Source organism: Schistocerca piceifrons, chromosome 2, assembly GCF_021461385.2.
Source record: "Schistocerca piceifrons isolate TAMUIC-IGC-003096 chromosome 2, iqSchPice1.1, whole genome shotgun sequence".
NCBI classification, from domain to species: Eukaryota; Metazoa; Arthropoda; class Insecta; order Orthoptera; family Acrididae; genus Schistocerca; species Schistocerca piceifrons.
Genome location: NC_060139.1, coordinates 563,821,924 through 563,845,062, shown reverse-complemented (window position 1 = coordinate 563,845,062; position 23,139 = coordinate 563,821,924). Strand labels below are relative to the sequence as shown.

General features: G+C 42.1%; 2 protein-coding genes across 2 annotated transcripts in view; one reads left to right on the top strand and one right to left on the bottom strand.

The window, feature by feature from the left end:
* Positions 1–23,139, bottom strand: part of LOC124777471 (phospholipid-transporting ATPase IF-like) — a 442,189-nt gene that overhangs the window by 322,670 nt on the left and 96,380 nt on the right. The window lies entirely within an intron of this gene.
* Positions 11,980–13,220, top strand: LOC124777473 (nascent polypeptide-associated complex subunit alpha-like). Its single transcript, XM_047252900.1, has 2 exons — positions 11,980–12,132; positions 12,243–13,220. The coding sequence occupies exon 2, from the start codon at positions 12,287–12,289 to the stop codon at positions 12,935–12,937; it is 651 nt and encodes a 216-aa protein (XP_047108856.1). The 5' UTR covers positions 11,980–12,132; positions 12,243–12,286; the 3' UTR covers positions 12,938–13,220.

The window sequence follows — 23,139 nt, the reverse complement described above, 5'->3', positions numbered from 1 at the left end:
TTCAGTGTTGGGCCATCAACAAGTGTCATCGTGCGAAGCATTCAGCCAAATATCACCGATACGGGCTTTCGGAGCCGAAGGCCCACTCGTGTAACCCTAATGACTGCACGACACAAAGCTTTACGCCTCGCCTGGGCCTGTAAAACCCGACATTGGACTGTTGATGACTGGAAACTTGTTGCTTGGTTTGACGAGTCTCGTTTCAAATTGTATCGAGCGGATGGACGTGTGTGGGTATGGAGACAACTTCACGAATCCATGGGCCCTGCATGTCAGCAGGAGACTGTTCAAGCTGGTGGAGGCTCTGCAATGGTGTGGGGCGTGTGCAGTTGGAGCGATATGGGATTCCTGATACGTCTAGATACGACTCTGACAGGTGACACGCACGTAAGCATCCTGTCTGATCAACTGCATCCATTAATGTCCCTTGTGGATTCCGACGGACTTGGGCAGTTCCAGCAGGACAATGCGACACCCCAGACGTTCAGAATTGCTACAGAGTGGCTCCATAACACTCTTATGAGTTTAAACACTTCCTCTGGCCACCAAACTCCCCAGACATGAACATTATTGAGCGTATCTGGGATGCCTTGCAACGTGCTGTTCAGAAGAGATCTGAACCCCTTCATACTCTTAGGGATTTATGGACATCTCTGCAAGAGTCATGGTGTCAGTTCCCTCCGGCACTACTTCAGATATTAGTCGAGTCCATTCCACGTTGTGTTGCGGTACTTCTGCGTGCTCTCGGAGGGCCTATACGATATTAGGCAGGTGTACCAGTTTCTTTGGCTCTTCAGTGTACACAGTTGTACTAGTTCTTTTATATTTAACTATCGGTCTTTGTCAACTTCAGACAACTCACGGGTTAGCTGTATCAAAGGAGAACAAAGTATGAATAAAGTGTATACAGTTATTAAAGATAGTGCTCATAAAAAGATTATTCATACATACATTATACGAACATTATTCACAGACTGTTACACAAATATATGAAGAGTATAGTTAGACAACGTATTCATTTATGTACTCCACAATTGAAATAGCTACTCAATTTTAAATGTTCTACTGTAGTTTAACGTATTATGTCCTGCATCTTGCAATGAAAATAAAATTAAAGTGCCTGGTACAACCCCGAGAACGAGTCTTTTGTTGCCATGACCAAAATATATTAAATTATAGTCTCAAAGGTATTCCAAACAGTTGAACTTGGAAATTCACTTACTGTCTAATTACAACCAGGGGGAGCTCCATGACCTCGAACGTTAAGCAGTCACTGGATGTCACCCGATTAACAGATCCATAGGGGATATTTCAGCTCTTCTAAAGCTGCCCACGTCGGCTGTTGGTGATGTAACTGTGAAGTGGAAACGCGAAGGACCACACCACGACTAAACCAAGACCTCACGTCGAGCATTCTACATCTACATCTACATCTACATTTATACTCCGCAAGCCACCCAACGTGCCACTGTAATTACCTCCCTTTCCTGTTCCAGTCGCGTATGGTTCGCTGGAAGAACGACTGCCGGAAAGTCTCCGTGCGCTCTCGGATCTCTCTAATTTTACATTCGTGATCTCCTCGGGAGGTGTAAGTAGGGGGAAGCAATATTTTCGATACCTCATCCAGAAACGCACCCTCTCGAAACCTGGACAGCAAGTTACACCGCAGTACAGAGCGCCTCTCTAGCAGAGTCTGCCACTTGAGTTTGCAAAACATCTCCGTAACGCTGTCACGCTTACCAAATAACCCTGTGACGAAACGCGCCGCTCTTCTTTGGATCTTCTCATTGCGGAGGAAGCTTGTAAAAAATCGGACGTAATGAGTGGAAGGAATCACTCGTGAGTCCCAAAGCGCTATCAGCGTGCACCTGGGACAATGACTCTGTATCGGGAGTTAAAAATAATGGTGTAGAACGGTCGAGCAGCTCTTCATATGCCACACATTTCTGCAGTCAGTGCTGAGCGACGCTTTAGGTGGCGGAAACAGCGACGCCACTGGACACTGGATGACTGGATGTGGAGTGATGGATCACCATTTGCAGTGTCAACAGCGGAGTACGGGGGAGGTGCTGTTGCGGTGTTGAGGCGTCTTTCGTGGTTGTTTAGTGGTTCCTTAATTGCGCTTAAGAAAATGGTAAATGTGGAGGCATATGAACACATTTACATGACTGTGTACTGCGTACGGTAGAGGAACAGCAAGGAGACGATGTTTGTATCAGTATGACAACACACCTTCTCAAGAACTAGTATCTGAGAGCCAATAGTTTGTGGACGATGACATCCCTGAAATTGACTGACTTGGCCAAAGTCCCGACCTGAACCCAACGGATCACCATTGGGGCGAGTTGGAGCGTCGAGTTCGCTCCATTCCCTCCAGGTCCAGCATAATTCACTTTTCTGGTATAGACTCATGTGAAAGAAAGGGCTACTATTCCTCCAGGCATTCAGACAGCTCGTTAAGGATCCCCAGCAGTATAACGCATCCCACATTACTGTCCACTAACATGTGTCCGGTTACTTTTGATCAGCTAGCGTACACGCAGTTGGAAAATTTCACTATAAATGAGAGAATGAGGGTACAATCAGTTATCTATATATAGGGTACGTCAAAAAGAATCGTCCGATTTGGCGCGTCTATATTTCTGAAACTAATAAACATGTATAATGAATTTTGTATTTTGATGAACCAGAAACTCAAAACTTTTTTTTCGTACATTTTCATAGGTGTTCAATATGCCACCCTCGAGACGCACGGAATCTGTCAATCGGTATTCAAATTGTTCCCACACTGCAGCAAGCATGTCTTGAATTGCACCTTCCACAGCTGCTGTTATGTGGTATCTCAGTTCATTCATTGTTGGTAACGAGTCACATAAACAGAATCTTTTATAAGCCCCCACCAGAAATAATCACATACAGTCAGGTCCGTTGACCGTGGAGGTCAGTAATGTAAGGCTGAATCATTTGGTCCAGTGTAACCGATCCTTTTTTTTCTCTCTATTGTATTTCAGTTCCCCATAGGGGCGGGCTGGCAGCAGCATATGCACTGCTTTTCAGCCGAAAGACATAGAACAAACAATAGAAGACATTTAAAAATATACGAAGGAGAAAATATGGTGAACATAGATGTAAAAAAGGGAGAACATCATGGAAGGCAATAGACAAAAAAAGGGGCGACTGTAAAATGGAGATAAAAACCGTAAAAAAGTAGCACACACAAAAAACCATACACTGGGACAATTAAAAGAACACAAGGCACAGTATGACCGGAGCATAAAAGTATCGACAGATGACGTAGCACATAACAAACACTGACAGTGAAACTCAAGGCAGCACACAATTAAAATCACACCTCTTGACGCACAGGAAAAACAGCACTAAACACAACACTGACGTGGCACATTGACGACGATCAAAACGGAGGATCTGCCAGGCGCAAGGAGATCAGGGAGACCGGAGAAAAAATGGTACAAATGATTCTGAGCACTATGGGACTGAACATCTGTGGTCATCAGTCCCCTAGAACTGAGAAATACTTAAACCTAACAAACCTAAGGACATCACACACATCCATGCCCGAGGCAGGATTCGAACCTGCGACCGTAGCAGTCGCGCGGTTCCGGACTGAGCGCCTAGAACCGCTAGACCACCGCGGCCGGCGGAGACCGGAGAAAGGGAGGGAGGGAGGGGAAGAGAGGGGGGGAGATGGGCGGGGGGCGCGCTGAAGAGGACCAGGTAGGGAGGGATGTGGGCAGGAAAGAGGCAAGGATGGGGTGCAGGGTCTCAGGGGGGGGGAGGAGGAAAATCCGCTCTGGGAGAAGGAGGAGAGAGGAAAAAGGGGGCTCTGGGGAGGGGGGAACAAGGCCAGGTTATAGTTGGAAGGAAGGGTAGATGTCACGGCGATCATCCGGGAGGGGGAGGCGCTGGAAATTGCCCTGATGAAGGAGATGGAGGGTGTGGAGGTGGAGAGAGGGAGGGATGAAGGATACAGCGATAGAGGCACGGCAACGGGCGGGGGGTGGAGACGAAGGAGGAAACCAGAGGGTGGGGGGGGGACCAAGCCTGCGGACAGTGTAAAGGATGCGGAGATGTTGGAGGAACAGGAGGAGGTGGGGGAAGGGGATGAGTTCATTCAGGAGCCGTGTGGGGGAAGGAAGGCGGATACGGAAGGCATGGCGGAGCACATGGCGTTCGGGGATTTGGAGGGCCTTGTAAAAGCGGGTGGGTGCGGAGATCCAGGCAATGCTGGCATAACAGAGGATAGGACAGATGAGGGCCTATCCATCGTTCAGTAACCATTTGATTTAAAAATTCTCGCACTTCCAGATACCAGTGTGGCGGCGGCCCATCCTGTTCGCAAGTGAAGTCGTTCGAATCAGTCTCCAACTGTGGGGAAAGAAAGTTCTCAAGCATATTGAGATATGTGCTTCTTGTAACAGTGTTCTCGGCAAAGAAAAAAAAGGGTTCAAATGGCTCTGAGCACTATGGGACTCAACTGCTGAGGTCATTAGTCCCCTAGAACTTAGAACTAGTTAAACCTAACTAACCAAAGGACATCACAAATATCCATGCCCGAGGCAGGATTCGAACCTGCGACCGTAGCTGTCTTGCGGTTCCAGACTGCAGCGCCTTTAACTGCACGGCCACTTCGGCCAGCCGGCAAAGAAAAATGAACCATATTCTGTTTCCCGTGAAACTGCACAAAACACAGCACACTGCTGCTACCTAGCGGGAACCGTTTAAAACTTGAGAGCTTGCTCTTTCCAGCAGTACATTGTTCATGCACATATCTCAAATAACATAATAGTTATGATTTTTTTTAACTTGGATCATTCTGTTTGATACACCCTGTATTTCTATTAGTCGCAACTTAAATTGCAGTAAAGCCATGCTACTTACAACTTTTTATCCCACAGTCAACGTTCTATCAAAATAGTCAAATTACATTAAAAGTATAAATACGGTACAATTACAAAGAGCGTACTGTACACAGATGCAACCAGCCACATAGGAAGTAGTAGTCTAAGAGCTGGATCTGCTGTGAATGCCTTCATTTTGCATTGAGCACCAAACCTGACTAAAGTTTATTCTTTATATAATTATGTGACACTCTCTCCATAATTCCTATATAATGTATGTATGAATACTCTTTCTATGGGTTACTAGCTGTAGTTACTGTATACGTTTTACATATAGTTTGTTCTCCGTTGATACAGGAGACCCGTGGATGGTCTGAAATCTCAGTCAATAATAAAACTGGATTACACAAGACAGTTTCTAACATTCAGGAAAACTGTCGAACGCCGACTGCATAAAATATTCCAATGAATTAGAACATTTAAACATTAACTCAGTGCAGTTTGTGCTTTGCACAATATCTTCTGACCTGGCAACAGTTTAAAAAAAGTCCGGCCGTGATAATGAAAGGAAGAGGGCAGTTTCGGTTTAAAACAGATACTGGTCAAACTATTCTTCTGTGGCCAATAAAAGCACAAATGCAACTTGCTACACACACGAATAAATGTTATGTATCGATCTGCAGAAATGAATTTAATCGAAGTAGCCCCAAAAACTATTAATACGTGATAAAACAATTGCAGATTTAACCGTCTATCACGGACGGTGCGGGAAGAGCGCGCGACGGCCGGTACACACGGGACGTGGAGGCGGGCCGCCACCCGTCAGCCGGCAGACGCTGGGGAGCGGCCGTGCAGACTCGCGGGCTGACACCCACGGCTGACCTCAGGGCGACGCTAATCTGTTTAGATCCCGCGCCTGTTAACGTGCCTACACTACGTCAGCAAGCGTTGACCTTACAAAATACACGTAATAACTTTTTGCAATCGCGTGCTCCGCGCTGCGTCAGTGTAGCCACTGGCGCCATGCGGAAGTTTTTGTGACAGGCGCAGCTGAATCAGAACTGGCATCACTCTTAGATACGAACACAGTCAAAAACAAATTTTCCTGAGGAATACACGAATAAGTGTGCTATGGTTTTAAAAAACTCACAGCAATAACAGAAAATAGTCCAAAGGAACGTCTTTTGACTCACGGGTTCTTTGGGCAAAGAATTATCGCAGTGAGTGAAGGAGATAATAAATGACTCTCACTCACTCGTGTAAAAGCATTAATATTACCAGTAGCATTATCACTCTAAGCCATTGGCATTTGTTCGATTAAGAATCCTACACTGCACTATCCCATCAAAAGTATCCGGACACCTACATTGAAGCGCCAAAGAAACAGGTAGGCGTATTCAAATACAGAGATGTGTAAAGAGGCACAATACGGCACTGCCGTCGGCAACGCCTATATAAGACAGCAAGTGTCTGGCGCAGTTGTTAGATCGGTTACTGCTGCTACAATGGAAGGTTATCAAGATTTAAGAGAGTTTGATCGTGGTATTATAGTCGGCGCACGAGTGATGGGATACAGCATCTCCGAGGTAGCAATGAAGTGGGGATTTTCCCGTATGATCATTTCACGAGTTTACCGTGATGTCAGGAATCCGGTAAAACAACAAATCTCCACATCGCTGTGACCGGAAAAAGATCCTGCACGAACGATACCAACGATGACTGAAGAGAATCGTTCAACGTGACACAAGCGCAAGCCTTCCGCATGTTGCTGCAGATTTCAATGTTGGGCCATCAACAAGTGACAGCGTGCGAACCGTTCAACGAAACATAATCGATATGGGCTTTCGGAGCCGAAGGCCCACTCGTGTGCCCTTGAACACTGCACGACACAAAGCTTTACGCCTCGCCTGGGCCTGTCAACACCGACATTGGACTCTTGATGACTAGAAACTTGTTGCCTGGTCGGACAAGTCTCGTTTCAAATTGTATCGAGCGGATGGACGTGTACGGGTTTGGAGACAACCTCACGAATCCATGGGTTGTGCCTGTCAGCAGGGGACTGTTCAAGCTCGTGGAAGCTCTGCAATGGCGTGGGGCGTGTGCAGTTTGAGTGATATGGGACTCCTGATACGTCTAGATACGACACTGACAGGTAATACGCACGTAAGCATCCTGTCTGATCAACTGCATCCATTCAGTCCATTGTGGATTCCGACGGACTTGGGCAGCTCTAGCAGGACAAGGTGACACCCCATACGTCCAGAGTTGCAACAGAGTGGCTCCAGGAACACTCATCTGAGTTTAAATACTTCCGCTGGCCACCAAACTTCCCACATATGAACATTACTGAGCATATCTGCGATGCCTTGCAACGTGCAATTCGCAAGAGATCTCCACCCCTTGTACTCTTACGGATTTGTGGACAGCCCTGCAGGATTCATGCTGTCATGTCCCTCCGTCCCTCCAGCACTACTTCAGACATGTCATTTTGCGGCACTTCTCCGTGCTCGCGGGGGCCCTGCACAATATTAGGCAGGTGTACCAGTTTTGTTTGACTCTTCAGCGTATTAGTGGACATTGATAGGACGGCTTAAAGTCTGCTGGGGACTTTCAGTGAGGTATATGAATGTCTGTGGAGTAATGGCAACCCATTTGTCACAAAGGTTTTCGACTTTGTTCAGATCGTGTCTCTAGGTATGAATGTTGTTGTCCTTAAACCACTGCCTCACAGGTACTGCTTTGTGACATGCGGCATTGTCATGCTGATACAAGCAATTCTAGTCTCCGAACTGTTTGTGCACTGTACGCAGTACGCAATGCTGTAAAATGTGTATATCCTTGTGTCTTTAACATTTTCTTAAGTGCAATAAGGAGGCAACGAAAAACAACCTCCCCTCACACACACACCTTAGCACTGCCTCCCCCGTACTTCGCCGTAGGCACTGCACAGTTGGCAGTTTGGAACTTACGAGTGACTCCCCTTCGCTGATTTCGGGGATTTTTATACAGCCACCCTCCGCACTGCTCGACGCTCTCTGTCTCTAGCCGAAATTGTGAGTAAGGTTGAAGTCAAATATTTACTGATTGATCACTGTCACTCCCATAATGTATTCGACGGTTGAAGTCGTTTGGGTGAAACTTACGTTACTGCAAACCAATAACGAACATTGGAATCAAAATATACTGAGGGAAACGAAAAATTGAAGCCGCAAAATTTACGCTCAAACATCATTATTGCGCCATCGGCAGCTAAGTTAAAGTAAGACTGCCAGCTTCAAGAAGAAATATAGTTCACGAAATCAATGCACTGAATCCAAAATGTGTTTATTCTTTATTTGTAGTACAGTGTAGTCTCTTGTTGAAGACAGAATTCTTGGACGCCTAACATTAAGTAAGATAATGACCACAGCTCAGCAACCTTGATGTACCATAAACTGCGATTTCTATGTTTAGTCGACAGTTCCGAGAGGAAATTTTTCCACGTACACCAGCAGAAGGTCATCCAAGAGTAGCTGCTCCACAGCAGTGCCAATACCTGATTTTAACTTTATCATAAAAACCAATACCACGGCAAGACAACTGTTTTAAAAGCTTACAGATGTTTCTGGAGTTTCAGTATTCCTCTGTCTCAGGAGAGTTGGCTTGTACGTCAGACGTTCAACTGTGTGATTTCCGCTGACAAAAGTTCAGGGGTAAGTCTCTTCATTGGTCACCAACATCAAGATTGAACCACGAATGAATAGAGGGGCGTGCTGTTCACATAGAATTATGGCTTCAGTTTGCAGAATCATTCTCGAAGCACTTTCATCTGGAGAGAAAATGGTAGTCGATACAATTAACGCAACATCTTGGAAAGACACGGTGTTGGTGAGGGCATAGTGCAGGGAAGGAATGCGTTAAGTGAGCGCACAGAATCTCACATCTTTGTTGGTGGCCAGGGGAATACTGTTCACATCCATAGGTACGTAGATTACGTACTGTAATCGTATGTTTCATTTTTCCGAGGTGCAGTTACCTCAAGTATTCTATTTACGAAAAATATTCTCCATCTGCATCGAGCCGTTATGGGGGGACTGGCCAGAAAGCTCTTAAACCACGTCAGTGAGAACATGTGATGTAGCTACCAAGTATGTGTGGCGGCTATAAAAGAGATGTAACCATATCCGCTATTTGTTGTTGCGAAAGAGGTTTTTTGGTTTTATTATATTACTGTAAAAAAAGTGTATCGTCGTTTTCAGAACTACGCTAAATACATGTTTTGGACGTTATTGTGTATCCACATATCCCGTAACCGAATTTCGCTTCGTTCTGTATAACCATTCCAACATCCTATTCACGTAGTATGCACTCAGTTCTTGATTATGCTTGACTTTTAGTCCCTGCGCTGGAAAGAGATCTTAAAGTAGGTGCAATGCTTATCAAGAACGGAGTTGGATGCCCGGAACTGGTTGTGCACGTCTTCAGAATGAAGTGTAGTGAGTGGAGCAAAATTGATTTAAAAGAAAGAAAACTTTTTTTTTCAACGTCCGATTGGTTGCGCAGTTAAAACCACAGTGAGAATCCGGCGAACCGTTTCGCAGATGTGTGTCTCTAGTATACCCTCCCATCGCCTCACGTCGAACTTAAAAGTTCTGAACGTACCGCGAGAACGTGAAGATGCCTAGAGCAATAAATAGTCTCCCGCCAAATGTGAAATGCATGCTGTCATTCAGTTTATATACGCTGAGGGTTTCCCCCTGATTTCATGCAATGCACATAATGTTAACTGTCATGCTTGACAGCTAAGTGCGGCAATGGTGCAGGAACTTTGAATTAGGACGTTCATGATGCAGGCGGTCAGGGAAGGAAGGGAATGTCAACCGACGATCTTGTTCGGCGAGTGGATCAGGCGATTCGAGAAAATCGTCTACGAAAGGCACTTCAGAACATGCGAAGAGGAGTGTTGTCATCAAGCATTACCCTTCTTCATGAAAATGCTCGACCGCAGCTGCAACAAAAACGGGACAGTTTTTATACAAGGTGAACATTAATTAAGCCGACAAACAGCAGGGATTGATTTCTGACTGGAATGGAGGAAAAAAGTTTTCTTTATTACCTCAACTGTCGCTAGCTTTTCTTGTAATACGCAGTTCCTCGGCCAAAAGTACACTAGTAAAGTAATTATCTAACATTGTATTTCTACCAGAATTTTTTGCCAAGTTCCTTCAGTGGTTACTATCCTTTCTTCTTTCCAGTGTATATGATGTCATCCACGGCATAACTACTGTTTCACATCTGTAAGCCAAAAGACTTGTTAGGTTTTTTACGAGTACTGTACGTCATACTACACTTTCCTCTAAAAGAAACGCGTTGTTAGTCTGCAGTAAAGATTTGCACTCGGATCAAGGGCAGTTTTATAGCTATAGGTAAACAATCTCCATGTATTACTGACATGTGCTAATCTGTCCCTTTCAAGTGGTGTTCTAGACCTCGTCATACTGCGCATTTCTTCTAATATTTTTGCCGAGAAGCAAGATTGATAGTAAGAAATCATTTCACCAGACAAAAAAAGTTTCCTTATAGTAATATGAGAATTCTTTTTTACGGTAGGTTAGATCAGTATCCCAACAAACGTTTATGGTTTGTCATGGTAACATCTTGCATTTTCCCTTCTCGCTAGGCCAGCATCTTCCTTTTTGTTTCTATTCTTTAGAATTTCGTCCCACATTTCTATTGGGAAAAAATATTGACAGAACCGTTTCATATCCGTTTTATCCCTCTAGCAGGTTCTTGGTAATTATTAAATGTTAGTTTTCCTCTCTGTCCCTGATTTAGCAACTCTGTGATTCATTACGAATTGGTAATAACCTGTTATCTGTACTGGATATCAATCTCCAACAAATGGCACCTGGTTCTCGGCGTCTCTATCCAAATATTCATTTGAAGCATTAGTTAACTTTGCTGAAAATGGTGATCATCAGTGAATATATGTATGTTTCCTTTCTGAAAGATACCGCCGAGTTCTCTCCGTCTTTGTCCAGTATGAAATTTTTGTTCGTTCCTATCGACTTCCATGTCGCCGGGACATCGAATAATGATCTTTCTTGTGAAATGGCAAATGAAAGGAAGACCAGTAGTTGCGATGCAGCAGAGGAAAATATGGATAAAAGATAATAATCTTTCAACTGACTCGAGGAACAAAACAGAAGCTATTTATGAATTAATGGATAATGGCGATCGGTAAACAGTTATGTTTAAATTGTCCTTTTAGCTGCATTTGTACTATCATCATACTCTGTTTCGGCAACATAGAATCGAACACTGATTTTTTTTCTTTATTTTTATGTTTTGAAAATGCTGCAATACCCCGTTTCTTAAGGAATAAAAAAACATTGAGTTCCTTTGAGCCCGTGAATAGCCATTCTAAGAATCTGCTATGTAGTGTTATAATGTTTATGTGTAAGCACCGATGAAATTAATATATAGCTAGAAAGATTTTGAAGGAAACTTCATAAACGCGTTCACTACGGCGCGAACTTGAAAAAACGGAGAAATGATCAACAGAGGAAAAACATTATCATATTTTTTCCGTAGTGTTACTTGTCACTAATTAATAGCATATGTGGACTATAAATTAATGTGATACATCACAGTATAATCAGACCAAAGTCTCATCCAGTTTGCACTGTGACACGCTGTTCCTTTCGGCGTTAGTAAACAATACAGGCCCTAAGTAAACTCTACTGGTGCTAATTTTCAAAAGAAATGATAATGTTCATCAGATAAATCAAAGTGAAAACTGTTATCACATAGTACCAAAACTTTAAAGAGTGTCGGTATAGGGAAATAAGTACAATATCTCGTCAAGCTACATTCAAGTCAGTTTTTGTTTTTTCTCGATTGCTAAACTCACAGGTAAGCTTCAGTAAAGGTGATTTCTTTAACTACAGGAGACTTCAGCATATCGTAGGACGTAGGCCATGCTTATACTCGCTCACTGTCACTGGACGCATTATCTGTATGCCATTGCTCATGTGCGGTATTTGAATTAAGCGCAAGCCACCACGTGCGCGCGCACTTTGCCGCACTCCGTCCTTATTTTGTTCTCTATCATAGGCTGCCATCTGGTGGCAGCCACGAGAACGTCATACTCCCGTCGTTCTTTTGTTCTCAACGCCATATTGATTTGGGCACGGTGTTGCTTCGCGTGGTGCTGTTAGTTCAGTTTCTCTGGCCGGTTTCACGGGAATATTACGTATATTGACTAGTACTGCGACTTATTCGCTCATTGAAAGTAAGTATTGAATTTCTCGTGATCGTAATTATATAATATTAACACGACCATCATACAAATCACGTGCATCTTTCCCACTATAGTAAAATTTTACGTTTTCCTTGTTTTAGTTGCGGCGTTCGCGTTACAGTAGGAACACATTTGAAAATTCAGCATGCCAGAGTTAACAGAGCTTGAAAAGGCATCGTCCTCAACAACAGAGGCGCGGACGGAAGCAGCTGCAGCCGGTTCGGGAACCGAATCCGACTCGGACGATACAATCCCTGAGCTTGAAGAAACTGGTGAGAGTACAGCTAGCAATGCTTTTCCGAGTGCAGCGTCTGGTATACCTGTGGACGCCATCAGCAAAGAAAAGCAAAGTCGTGCTGAGAAGAAGGCGCGCAAGATAATGTCGAAGCTTGGCTTGAAGCCGGTTCAGGGAGTTAGTAGAGTTACCATTAGAAAATCAAAGAATATTCTCTTTGTAATAAGTAAACCTGATGTTTTCAAGAATCCGGCATCCGATACATACATTGTGTTTGGCGAAGCAAGGATCGAAGATTTGAGTCAGCAAGCACAAATGGCAGCTGCGGAAAAGTTTAAGGCAGCAGACGTGTCGGGTGCTGCTGCAGCTGTTGGAGGAACTGCAGTTGTCTCTCCCATACAGGAAGAATCGGAGGAAGAAGATACTGATGAGACTGGTGTCGAAGAGAAAGATGTAGAATTGGTCATGTCACAAGCTAATGTTAGCCGTGGCAGGGCCATCAGAGCCCTTAAAAACAACAACAATGATATTGTGAATGCAATTATGGAACTAACAATGTGAATATAATACTTCGTTATTGTTTTTGGCATAAATGTGTTTTACAATCCTTCAAGCTGAAGGATTTTCTCCTTGGCTGATAATGTGCACTGCTCTGTTTGTAAATTACAGTGATAAGTGTTGTTATTGGCGCCTGCCTGGACAAATCTCCTAAAAAGGCACAACAAATGAACTTTCCTCATTTTGTGCGCTCTGTTGTTATGATTGCAAGAATTCTGATTTATTAATTTTGAGGTATACGAAGTGTGCCAATGTGTTCCCATTAAAGTATTTAATTCACGAAAAAGTTTTTGTTACTTTCATCTAAAGCCCTACAGTCATAATGTTAGTAGTGTGAAGCAAACCCTCTAGTAAATGTGTGTGCTGAACAGTGCAGAGCTTGTAAGAGAAACGCAACTTTGAGAAATGTGGGTTATGCTATTTGTTACAAATTGTTTACTTAGAAACATACTCTCCTCAGATATGTGACATCTTGTCATCTACTGCTTTTTATCCTTAAAATTGTTCATACATTATGCAGCTTCTATAGGATGGTAAGTAAATGATTCTACAGCCTGTGTGTTTACTGCTGTGTAAACTGCAATGTTAATCAGCACCACTGAGTAAAAGTTTAATTTTGCCATGAAATAGTTGTCATTGTAGTATGTTGTATTTGATAAACATTGAGAAAAGGTTGTGCAGCAGTTGTCAGTGACTAGACTGAATTGCTATACATATTCCTGCTGTTTGAATTAATGTGAACAACTATTATTATCAGTGGTTCATTGGCATATTATGTTTACATTATTTATGTGAATATGCTAGTTGGTTCTCTGATATATGGAATAGAAGTGTTGACAGTCCCGATTTTAAGTTAATTTATTAATGGTTCTCCTCCTTGCTCATCCATCAACTGTTTAGAGTAGAGTGATATGTTGTGTAGTTTGAGGCTTATGTTCACCATTTGTGCTATGTTTAATGCTTATGATTATGATATGTAAACACTCCTTTGTGATTTGTTCACAATTTTCCATTTTCAGAATGAGTCGGCAACATGGGTTTGATAGAAAAATATGATAGGGGAAAGGTTATTTACAGAAGTGGCAGCAGTGTGCTGATTTTGGCAATGAGCAGCCAGGAAGTTAATAACTAATGCTGTTCCTGCTCTGTAGTTAACAGGATGTTGTTTATACCCCTGTGTGCTCTGTTAATTACTCTCATAAAGTGAACATTTCGTAACAAAACACTTGTGTTAATACGAACATCACATAATTCGAAGCACTCGGCTGTCGTTGCCAATATAGGGGTCGACAGAAGCGTCCGATCCCACGCGTCGGCTTTGACCCGTGACGTAAGGGTGTTGTCGTGTGTGACGTCATGACGGCACGGAGTTTGGTTTGAGTGTGGCTGTCTCCAGTTCTGTTTTATCTTATTTTATTTACTTTTCTGATCTGTTCGTTCTATCTCGTGAGATTTTTTTTTTTTTTAATTTAAAAACTTATTACTTATTTTAATTATGTTTCCTCGAATTTCTGTTTTAGTTTATTATATTTATCTTTCTGATCTGTTCATTCTATCCCGTGAGATTTTTTTTTTAAATAGACAAAAACACTAATCAGCTACTGAAGCATCTTTATCTTCTATGGGTTGGAGGGGTTACGACCCCTGGGGGGGTGGGTGGGTATTCATGCATGGCTGTCTTCACTTACACGTTGTAGCTACGCAAGGCGTCTAAATTTGTTTATATTTAGTTTGCCCCCCACCCAAAACACCCCATTTCCCGCGCTTGTCCCGTTAGTGTCATTAGGCTTCTAGTGGAAAGTGTGTGTGTGTTGTTTTTTTTTTTTGTTTCCGCCATATTTGTGACGTCATGGGTCAAAGCAGACGGGTGGGATCGGGCGCTTCCGTATTTCCCAATATAGCACACAACACTGCCTCTGCTGTAAGTAAAATTTAACCAATTTGAGGATATTGTGTACATTAAAATGGAAGTTTGTGGTTGGGGTGGGGGTCACCAAAATTTTGTTAACAGTTTCTGTTAGTAGCATGCATTATGTTGATGAAATATTTGACCTGTTAGTTACTGTTATGTTTTTAGCACGTACAGGATGCAATGTTTTTTCATTACTTACAGTGCAGGAATGTGTATGGTGCTGCCCAAGTTTGGAGTAATGTCTGCCTAGAGTATGCAGATATTAGTTAGAATAATTCGTTACTTGTGGAAATTATTTAGATATTGAAAAGCAATTTACAAGAGCGTTGTGTTTTACCTGTGACATCAGTCTCTCTCTCTCTCTCTCTCTCTCTCTCTCTCTCTCTCTCTCTCTCTCTCTCTCTCTCTCTCTCTGTCTGTCTGTCAAAGGTGAAAAATTTGGTATCCTGATCCCCTTGAAATCGTTGTGGTGACAGACTGATCTATAGTGCAGCACAAAGTGTATGTTGGAAAGTAATAATATGGTTGAAAGTTGGTGAAGCAAGTGAATGTGAATCACAAATAAAAGGTTATGGTAACAGACTGATCTGCAACATAACTTACTGTAATATTTATGTTCATGCTACATATTTCACACACTTTCCATCAGAAAAATTGAAACTTCAGAAAAGGTATGTTAGGTAATAACTAAGCTTCCGAGTATTTCGGTGCATACTATGTACATATATTATTCATAAACTACAATAATGCAAGGATGCTCACTACGTAACTTAGCTCTCATATTGTTCTTGAATATTGTAATCAGGAGATCAGTGTCGTGTATTTAATATACAAATCTAAGCATTATTTCAGAATAGGCATGGCTATTTTTAGAAAATAGTTGAGTACCAAAACCAAATATTGGTTGTGAAATGGTCTACCTTACTGCTATATTAGAGATTTTTTAACAACCTTCATATTTTTACTGACCCTGAGACATGGTGTCAGGCAAAACTTACTTTTTACAGGGTGTGGGACATACATCTGTTGTGGTCACCTAACAATATGGTACAGGTACTAAACTGTTTATTGTGTTACGGGTCTAAAGAAAACTAAAATGACTGCTAACCTTTCTGACAATGTTCTTCAAAAGAATTAATAGACTAACATAACTAAACTGTCCACCCTGTCTGAGCAGCCAGGTAGCAGTACTGGGACAATGTGCTCCTCCCTCCCTGTCCTCTTTTTCTCTGAAAAAAACACATTCAAAAGCTAGGTAACAATTTTAATTTTCTTTAGGTGCCTGACAACAAATCATCTTCACTCCTTCAGTTATATGTTGTTGTTGGCCCATGACCCACGATAAAGTTGTACTACTGTGGTGGGTTTGGCTTTTGTGTCTATCTTGGCTGCATTCTCTGTGCTGTTCATTGTAGGTTATGTGGATTCCTATTTTCTGATCCATTATTAAACCAACTCCTGTGTTACCCATGTTTGACTTTGTATTTATAACACTATATTCACCACACCAAAAAGTTCTGTTCTTCCTACCACCAGATTTAATTAATTCCCACTATAACTTTAACCTGTCCCTTTCCATTTTTAAATTTTCTCACCTACCTGCCCAATTAAAGACTACAACATTCTGTACTCTGACCTGTAGAATGCCAGTTTGTTTCTCCTGATGACATCATCTCCTGAGTCATCCCTGCCTGGAGATTCTAGTGGAGGGATGTTTTACCTCCAGAATATTTTACCCAAGATGAGGCCATTGTCATTTAACCTTACAATAGAGCTGCGTCCCCTCGGCTGTAGCTTCCCCTTGCTCTCTGCCATTCGCAATTCCAGTACAGCAAGGTCATTTTTGTTTGTGTTAAAAGGCAAGACCAGATCAGTCGCTCACCCAGACTTGCCCCTGCAACTACTGAGAAGGTGTCTGCCCCTCTTCAGGAACCACATGTTAGTCTGGTCTCTCAATAGATACCCCTCCATTATGGTACACCTATGGGAGGGCTATCTGTATTGCCGAGGCACACAAGCCACTTCACCAACGGCAAAGATTGACGGATCAGTTGTGTTTTTATAAGTTTTCCATAAAATATCGCCTTAAGTGCAATAGCCTTGTTTTCTAAAAAAATAAATAAAAATAAAAAATTTGAATGTCTGGATGTGCAAACTTTTTTATGTTATGAAATTTATCAAGTCCAGTCAGCAACTAGATTTAACAGATATTAATCTGCATTATACTGTGTGTTTGGCTATATCACAGCCCATTGTTGTTTATAGTTAAATCCAAACACATGTAAACTTACAGGCTTTGTGTCCCAGTGTTAATTGCCTGTACATAGTGTTATGTCTAATAAATAATATACATGGTTCTGGTCGTTACATGATCGTTATCTGCTGTATCTGTTCAACCAAGAGAGAAATTTGTTGCACTAGCAGAAGAACAAAAAGTTGCAAATACATTTGTTGATAATATTCTGTAGTGCAAATGTTTCTTCATTTGCCACAGTCTTCATCTTAGAGCCGTATCTTTAAGACATCTTTTCCAAACAGCAAGGTGGTGTGGAAAGATGAAGTGCTAACCACGCACAATTGCTTTTGTGGAAAGTGAGTGCGCGGTGGGAGTGTAATTCTTGGCCACGTCTGAGGCAGAACACAGTGACATTGGTCTGTGTTAGAATGTATTGGAATTCATCACTCTGTCAGCTATGTTCTTTTAGAACATCTAGTGGCAGTTACGTAAAATTGCCTGCTGTCACTCTAATTGTGGGGTTTGAGTGATAAGCCCCTCATATTCTGCTCACCCCAGTCTCTTTTTCCTCTCTGAGAGTTCTAAATGTGTGTGTAGCCAGTTGTTGGTGATTTCCTGATAGTTGGATGTATGTACTGATCAGCTATCCTGTCTCCTTATAATTTGTTTTCATGAGTAATTTTCCCTTTTCTACAGTTAATGTTATTTTGAGCCACTTGCATAATATGTAACAGTCAATACAAAATATGGCTTTCAAATAATAAACTGTATATTATTTTATTGTCCTAGAATGATTTGCCATAACAGAAATACAGAGCTAAAAGAAAATTAAAAATATCAAATTTATTTTCTGTGCAAGGTGTGAATAAATCCTAAGATGTATTTATGGGATATGATCTGCTACAGGAACTTAATGAAGCCAAATTCCAAATGCAGTCGTAGCAATGAGAGTAAATTGCTAAAGCTAAGTTCTGGTAAGCAGTGAACTAGGTGAGTGGGTAGTCAGTCAGCAATTTGGGAATAACCAGAATGCCATGTGCTTTTCACCCATTGGGTATAATATATAAACAAAGGGTTCTCTAATTATTGAAAAATTGTATCAAAAAGCATGAACTGTAAAGAGTAAATAATTTAGGCGTGAAGATTATCAGTTACCAAATAGCGTGGTGGTGTTGAATTGTCGATAGGCACACATTAGAGAGAAGGAAAAGTTGCTAGCTTTTGGCATAAATCATTCCTTAAACTAGAGTACATTGTGTGGTATATTTGTGCTCTGACTTCAGAATGTATTTATTCTGAAAGCTAACAACTCTCCTGCCCCTCGTCCCCCCTACTATTCCACTATTCAGTGAGAGGGGTCCTTTACTTCTAAATTATGTTCTACCAGAACTTTCCTACTATATAAACTGTAGTGACTTTGACTCCTAAATTGACTCAAAGCAGAAACTACTGATAGTCATATTACACTTAAAACTAGTAGCAACAGTGTGTGGTAGCATTGGGCAAAGAGATGGGATTTTGCTACTAGTTTTAGTGCAGACTTCTCTTTGAGAGAATGCTAAAAAATTTAAGCTACTGTTTAATCATGCATTTATAATGTTTCTGTAGGTCTTATTTTGAAGAACAACCTTCATGGGTGTGAAATGAATCATCTGAAAGGAAAAAAAAAAACCTAACCTTATTTGTTATTACTACACATATCATATCCATAATCATATAGTTGGTCTAGTAAGCTTCCAATTTTTCATTCTTGCAGAAAAATAGGTTTTGTTGAACTCTACAAAAGATGGCAAAGTTTATGCACTGATTTGAAGCACATTTTGTCTCACCAAGTCAGATTTTATAGTTCGGAATAAGAAAAAAAATTACTGCAGAAAAGGGTGGGTGAGGAACCAATTCAAAACACAATTCCCACATATTTGTTGTTGTGAGACATACACTACTAGCCATTAAAATTGCTACACCATGAAGATGACGTGCTACAGATGCGAAATTTAACCGACAGGAAGAAGATGCTGTGATATGCAAATGATTAGCTTTTCAGAGCGTTCACACAAGGTTGGCGCCGGTGGCGACACCTACGACGTGCTGACATGAGGAAAGTTTCCTACCGATTTCTCATACACAAACAGCAGTTGACCGGCGTTGCCTGGTGAAACTTCGTTGTGATGCCTCGTGTAAGGAGGAAAATGTGTACCATCACGTTTCTGACTTTGATAAAGGTTGGATTGTAGCCTATCGGGATTGCGGTTTATCGTATCGCGACATTGCTGCTCGCATTGTAGAGATCCAATGGCTGTTAGCACAATAAGGAATCTGTGGGTTCAGGTGGCTAATACGGAACGCCGTGCTGGAGCCCAACGGCCTCGTATCACTAGCAGTCAAGATGACAGGCATCTTATCCGCATGGCTGTAACGGATTGTGCAGCCACGTCTCAATCCCTGCGTCAACAGATGGGGACGTTTGCAAGACAACCATCTGCACGAACAGTTCGACGACGTTTGCAGCAGCATGGACTATCAGCTCTTTAGACCGTGGCTGCGGTTACCCTTGACGCTGCATCACTGACAGGAGTACCTGCGATGGTGTACTCAACGACGAACCTGGGTGCACGAATGGCAAAACGTCATTCTTTCAGATGAATCCAAGTTCTGTTTATAGCATCATGACGGTCGCATCCGTGTTTGGCGACATCGCGGTGAACGCACATTGGAGGCGTGTATTCGTCATGGCCATACTGGCGTATCACCCGGCGTGATGGTATGGGGTGCCATTGGTTACACGTCTCGGTCACCTCTTGTTCGCATTGACGGAACTTTGAACAGTGGATGTTACATTTCAGATGTGTTACGACCCCTGGGTCTACCCTTCATTCGATCCCTGCGAAACCGTACATTTCAGCAGGATAATGCACGACCGCATGTTGCAGGTCCTGTATGGACCTTTCTGGATACAGAAAATGTTCGACTGCTGTCCTGGCCAGCACATTCTCCAGATCTCTCACCAATTGAAAACGTCTGGTCAATGGTGGCCGAGCAAGTGGCTCGTCACAATACGCCAGTCACTACTCTTGATGAACTGTGGTATTGTGTTGAAGCTGCATGGGCAGCTGTACCTGTACACGCCATCCAAGCACTGTTTGACTCAATGCCCAGGCGTATCAAGGCCGTTATTACGGCCAGAGGTGGTTGTTCTGGGTACTGATTTCTCCGGATTTATGCGTCCAAATTGTGTGAAAATGTAATCACATGTCAGTTCTAGTATAATATATTTGTCCAATGAATACCCGTTTATCATCTGCATTTCTTCTTGGTGTAGCAATTTTAATGGCCATTAGTGTAGAACATTGTCCTAGCATCTTTATGTGTACCAATCCCTGCCACTTTCCAGTCAACTCTTATTTCGTATTATTCAGCTATGAGGTATTATAGATGCCAGTAATGCTTATACTCTTTTCCAAGCTATCTATTAGGATTATTCCTTAGTAATCCCAAAAAACAGGCTACACCCGTACCCACTGATAAAATGTTTGTGCTTTCTTTGTTGTACCCTTACTAGGTTTTGTTGTTATTTTGTCTGCTATTCCAACTCTGATCTAATGATGGATGCATTTTTCATCAATAATTATGAGTCAAAGGAAAATGCCCTGGAGTTTGTGACAGAACATTATGTTTTAACATTCTCACACACAGCTTTTCTGTGATTAGTTTTATATGTAGGATATTGTGTATTCATTCAGCTGAGATGCTTGCAGCCTCAGCAATTTCGTGTACATTATATAAGTGATCTCGCATTATATAATCAAAGATTTTTGTAATGCTCTCCATTGTGGAAACCTCAGCAGCACAATTAGAAACACCTTTTCTCTTCAGTGTTTAAGTGATCATATTTTAATCTCATTGAATCAAAAGTAAATGGGCTTCAGCAGAGTGCTCACATTAACTCAGGTTGTCTGTCTAGCAGCTCAGTCCTTAAAATGAAAGTGCTTAGTAATAGCTAGAAATTAATTTTTTTGTGATGTTCCACTGTACCTCCTATGAGCTACATCACCACATGGGATTATTATCAATATTTAGCTCATAGGCACACCCACTTCAATAATTTGTTTATAGTTGCCAAATAATCGTGTTTGTTGACAGTGACACTATTTGACAAAATTCATCACTATTTCATGGGCATATAGACTTATCAGAATACCCTTATACATAGTAAAAATAAATGCAACTGTTATAGTGGTGTTCACATGAGAAGGGGAGGGGGGAAGGTGGGATGATGTGCAATGGAAAATAGTAGTTTACCATGTGAAATTCCAGCCAGCAGCACCATTCTGCTGTAGCAGTTTACAGAGCTCACCTTGAGTGCATGTAGAACAAACATTTAGAACTGATTTTTCATGTTAGGTTAGGTACGGCGAGGTTACTGAGCCACTATAGTATTCATTACAGGTTGCATATAGCAAACATGGAAAGTATTATGTTAAGAATCAGGGTAGGCAATGGCTGGAGCGATGACGTGTGAGAGAGATAGAGAGCACACTGCTGAATCAGTTAAATGTCCTCCATCTCTCACTGTGCAGAAGACACAATGTGGCTGCCTTCTTACATGAACACTATTGTACCTTCTGTAGGGAGGTGTTCACGAGATTAGTGCTCTGTAGTCATACATTATTATTGTGAAAGATGAATATGACACTGAAATATTGATTGTAGAGTTGGTCAAAAGGCTGAAGATTCCTGGCCTGAAGCTTAATACCGCTCAAATTACCGTTGACAGCAATGAAAGGTTCCAACATTGGTACATGAAATAGCGGAAAACATGACTGAGATACTCCCTGCTGAAACCATGGCATGGCATGTATAAAATGGGCATTATTACCTGGCTGTTTCTACACATTTCTACAAAACCAGCATGTGTCGAGACAAATCCTGTGTCTGTCAGTATAGGTGAAGAGAACATTTTTTTCTTTTGTTTATAATGGACAGTTAGCGGCCAGGAGCTAGCCTCATGTTCGGCCATTTTTACTGCAAAATAACAGCACACAGTCCTCTAGAGTACTCTCCAAGATATCGTAGATACATAATTTGTATTTAAGGCTCGTGAGTTGGTGGTGTTCACTGCAGACCAACACTATGAAGCGGATCTTAAATTTTTATGTGTCATAATAGCGGCTGAATGTTAAAATGATGTTGGATATGTTTGTCAATTTGATGGGCAGGTTCCCAGGTGACAAAAATTCTTGCTGTAAAGTGACAATGTGCACACACTTTCTTTGAGGTGTGCTGTGGACACAACAGTATGACAGAAGCCACATTGTCCCATCCATTCTACTGATCTGCACCAAGACTGTAGGTTTACACTCATCTTCATAATGCAGCTGGCTGTACACACAGGTTTCCTACAGTTGATGTTTCCAATAAAAATTATTAAATGAAATACAGGGTGATTCAAAAAGAATACCACAACTTTAGGAATTTAAAACTCTGCAACGACAAAAGGCAGAGCTAAGCACTATCTGTCGACGAATTAAGGGAGCTATAAAGTTTCATTTAGTTGTACATTTGTTCGCTTGAGGCGCTGTTGACTAGGCGTCAGCGTCAGTTGATGCTAAGATGGCGACCGCTTAACAGAAAGCTTTTTGTGTTATTGAGTACGGCAGAAGTGAATCGACGACAGTTGTTCAGCGTGCATTTCGAACGAAGTATGGTGTTAAACCTCCTGATAGGTGGTGTATTAAACGTTGGTATAAACAGTTTACAGAGAATGGGTGTTTGTGCAAAGGGAAAAGTTCTGGACGGCCGAGAACGAGTGATGAAAATGTAGCATGCATCCAGCAAGCATTTGTTCGCGGCCCAGGAAAATCGACTCGCAGAGCTAGCAGAGAGCTGCAAATTCCACAATCAACTGTATGGAAAGTCCTACGAAAAAGGTTACCTGAACGTCAACTACCCAAGGCGATGGATCGGCCACCAGGCAGCCCGTGACAGAGCACTTCATCACTGGCCTCCAAGAAGCCCTGATCTTAACCCCTGCGATTTTTTCTTACGGGGGTATGTTAA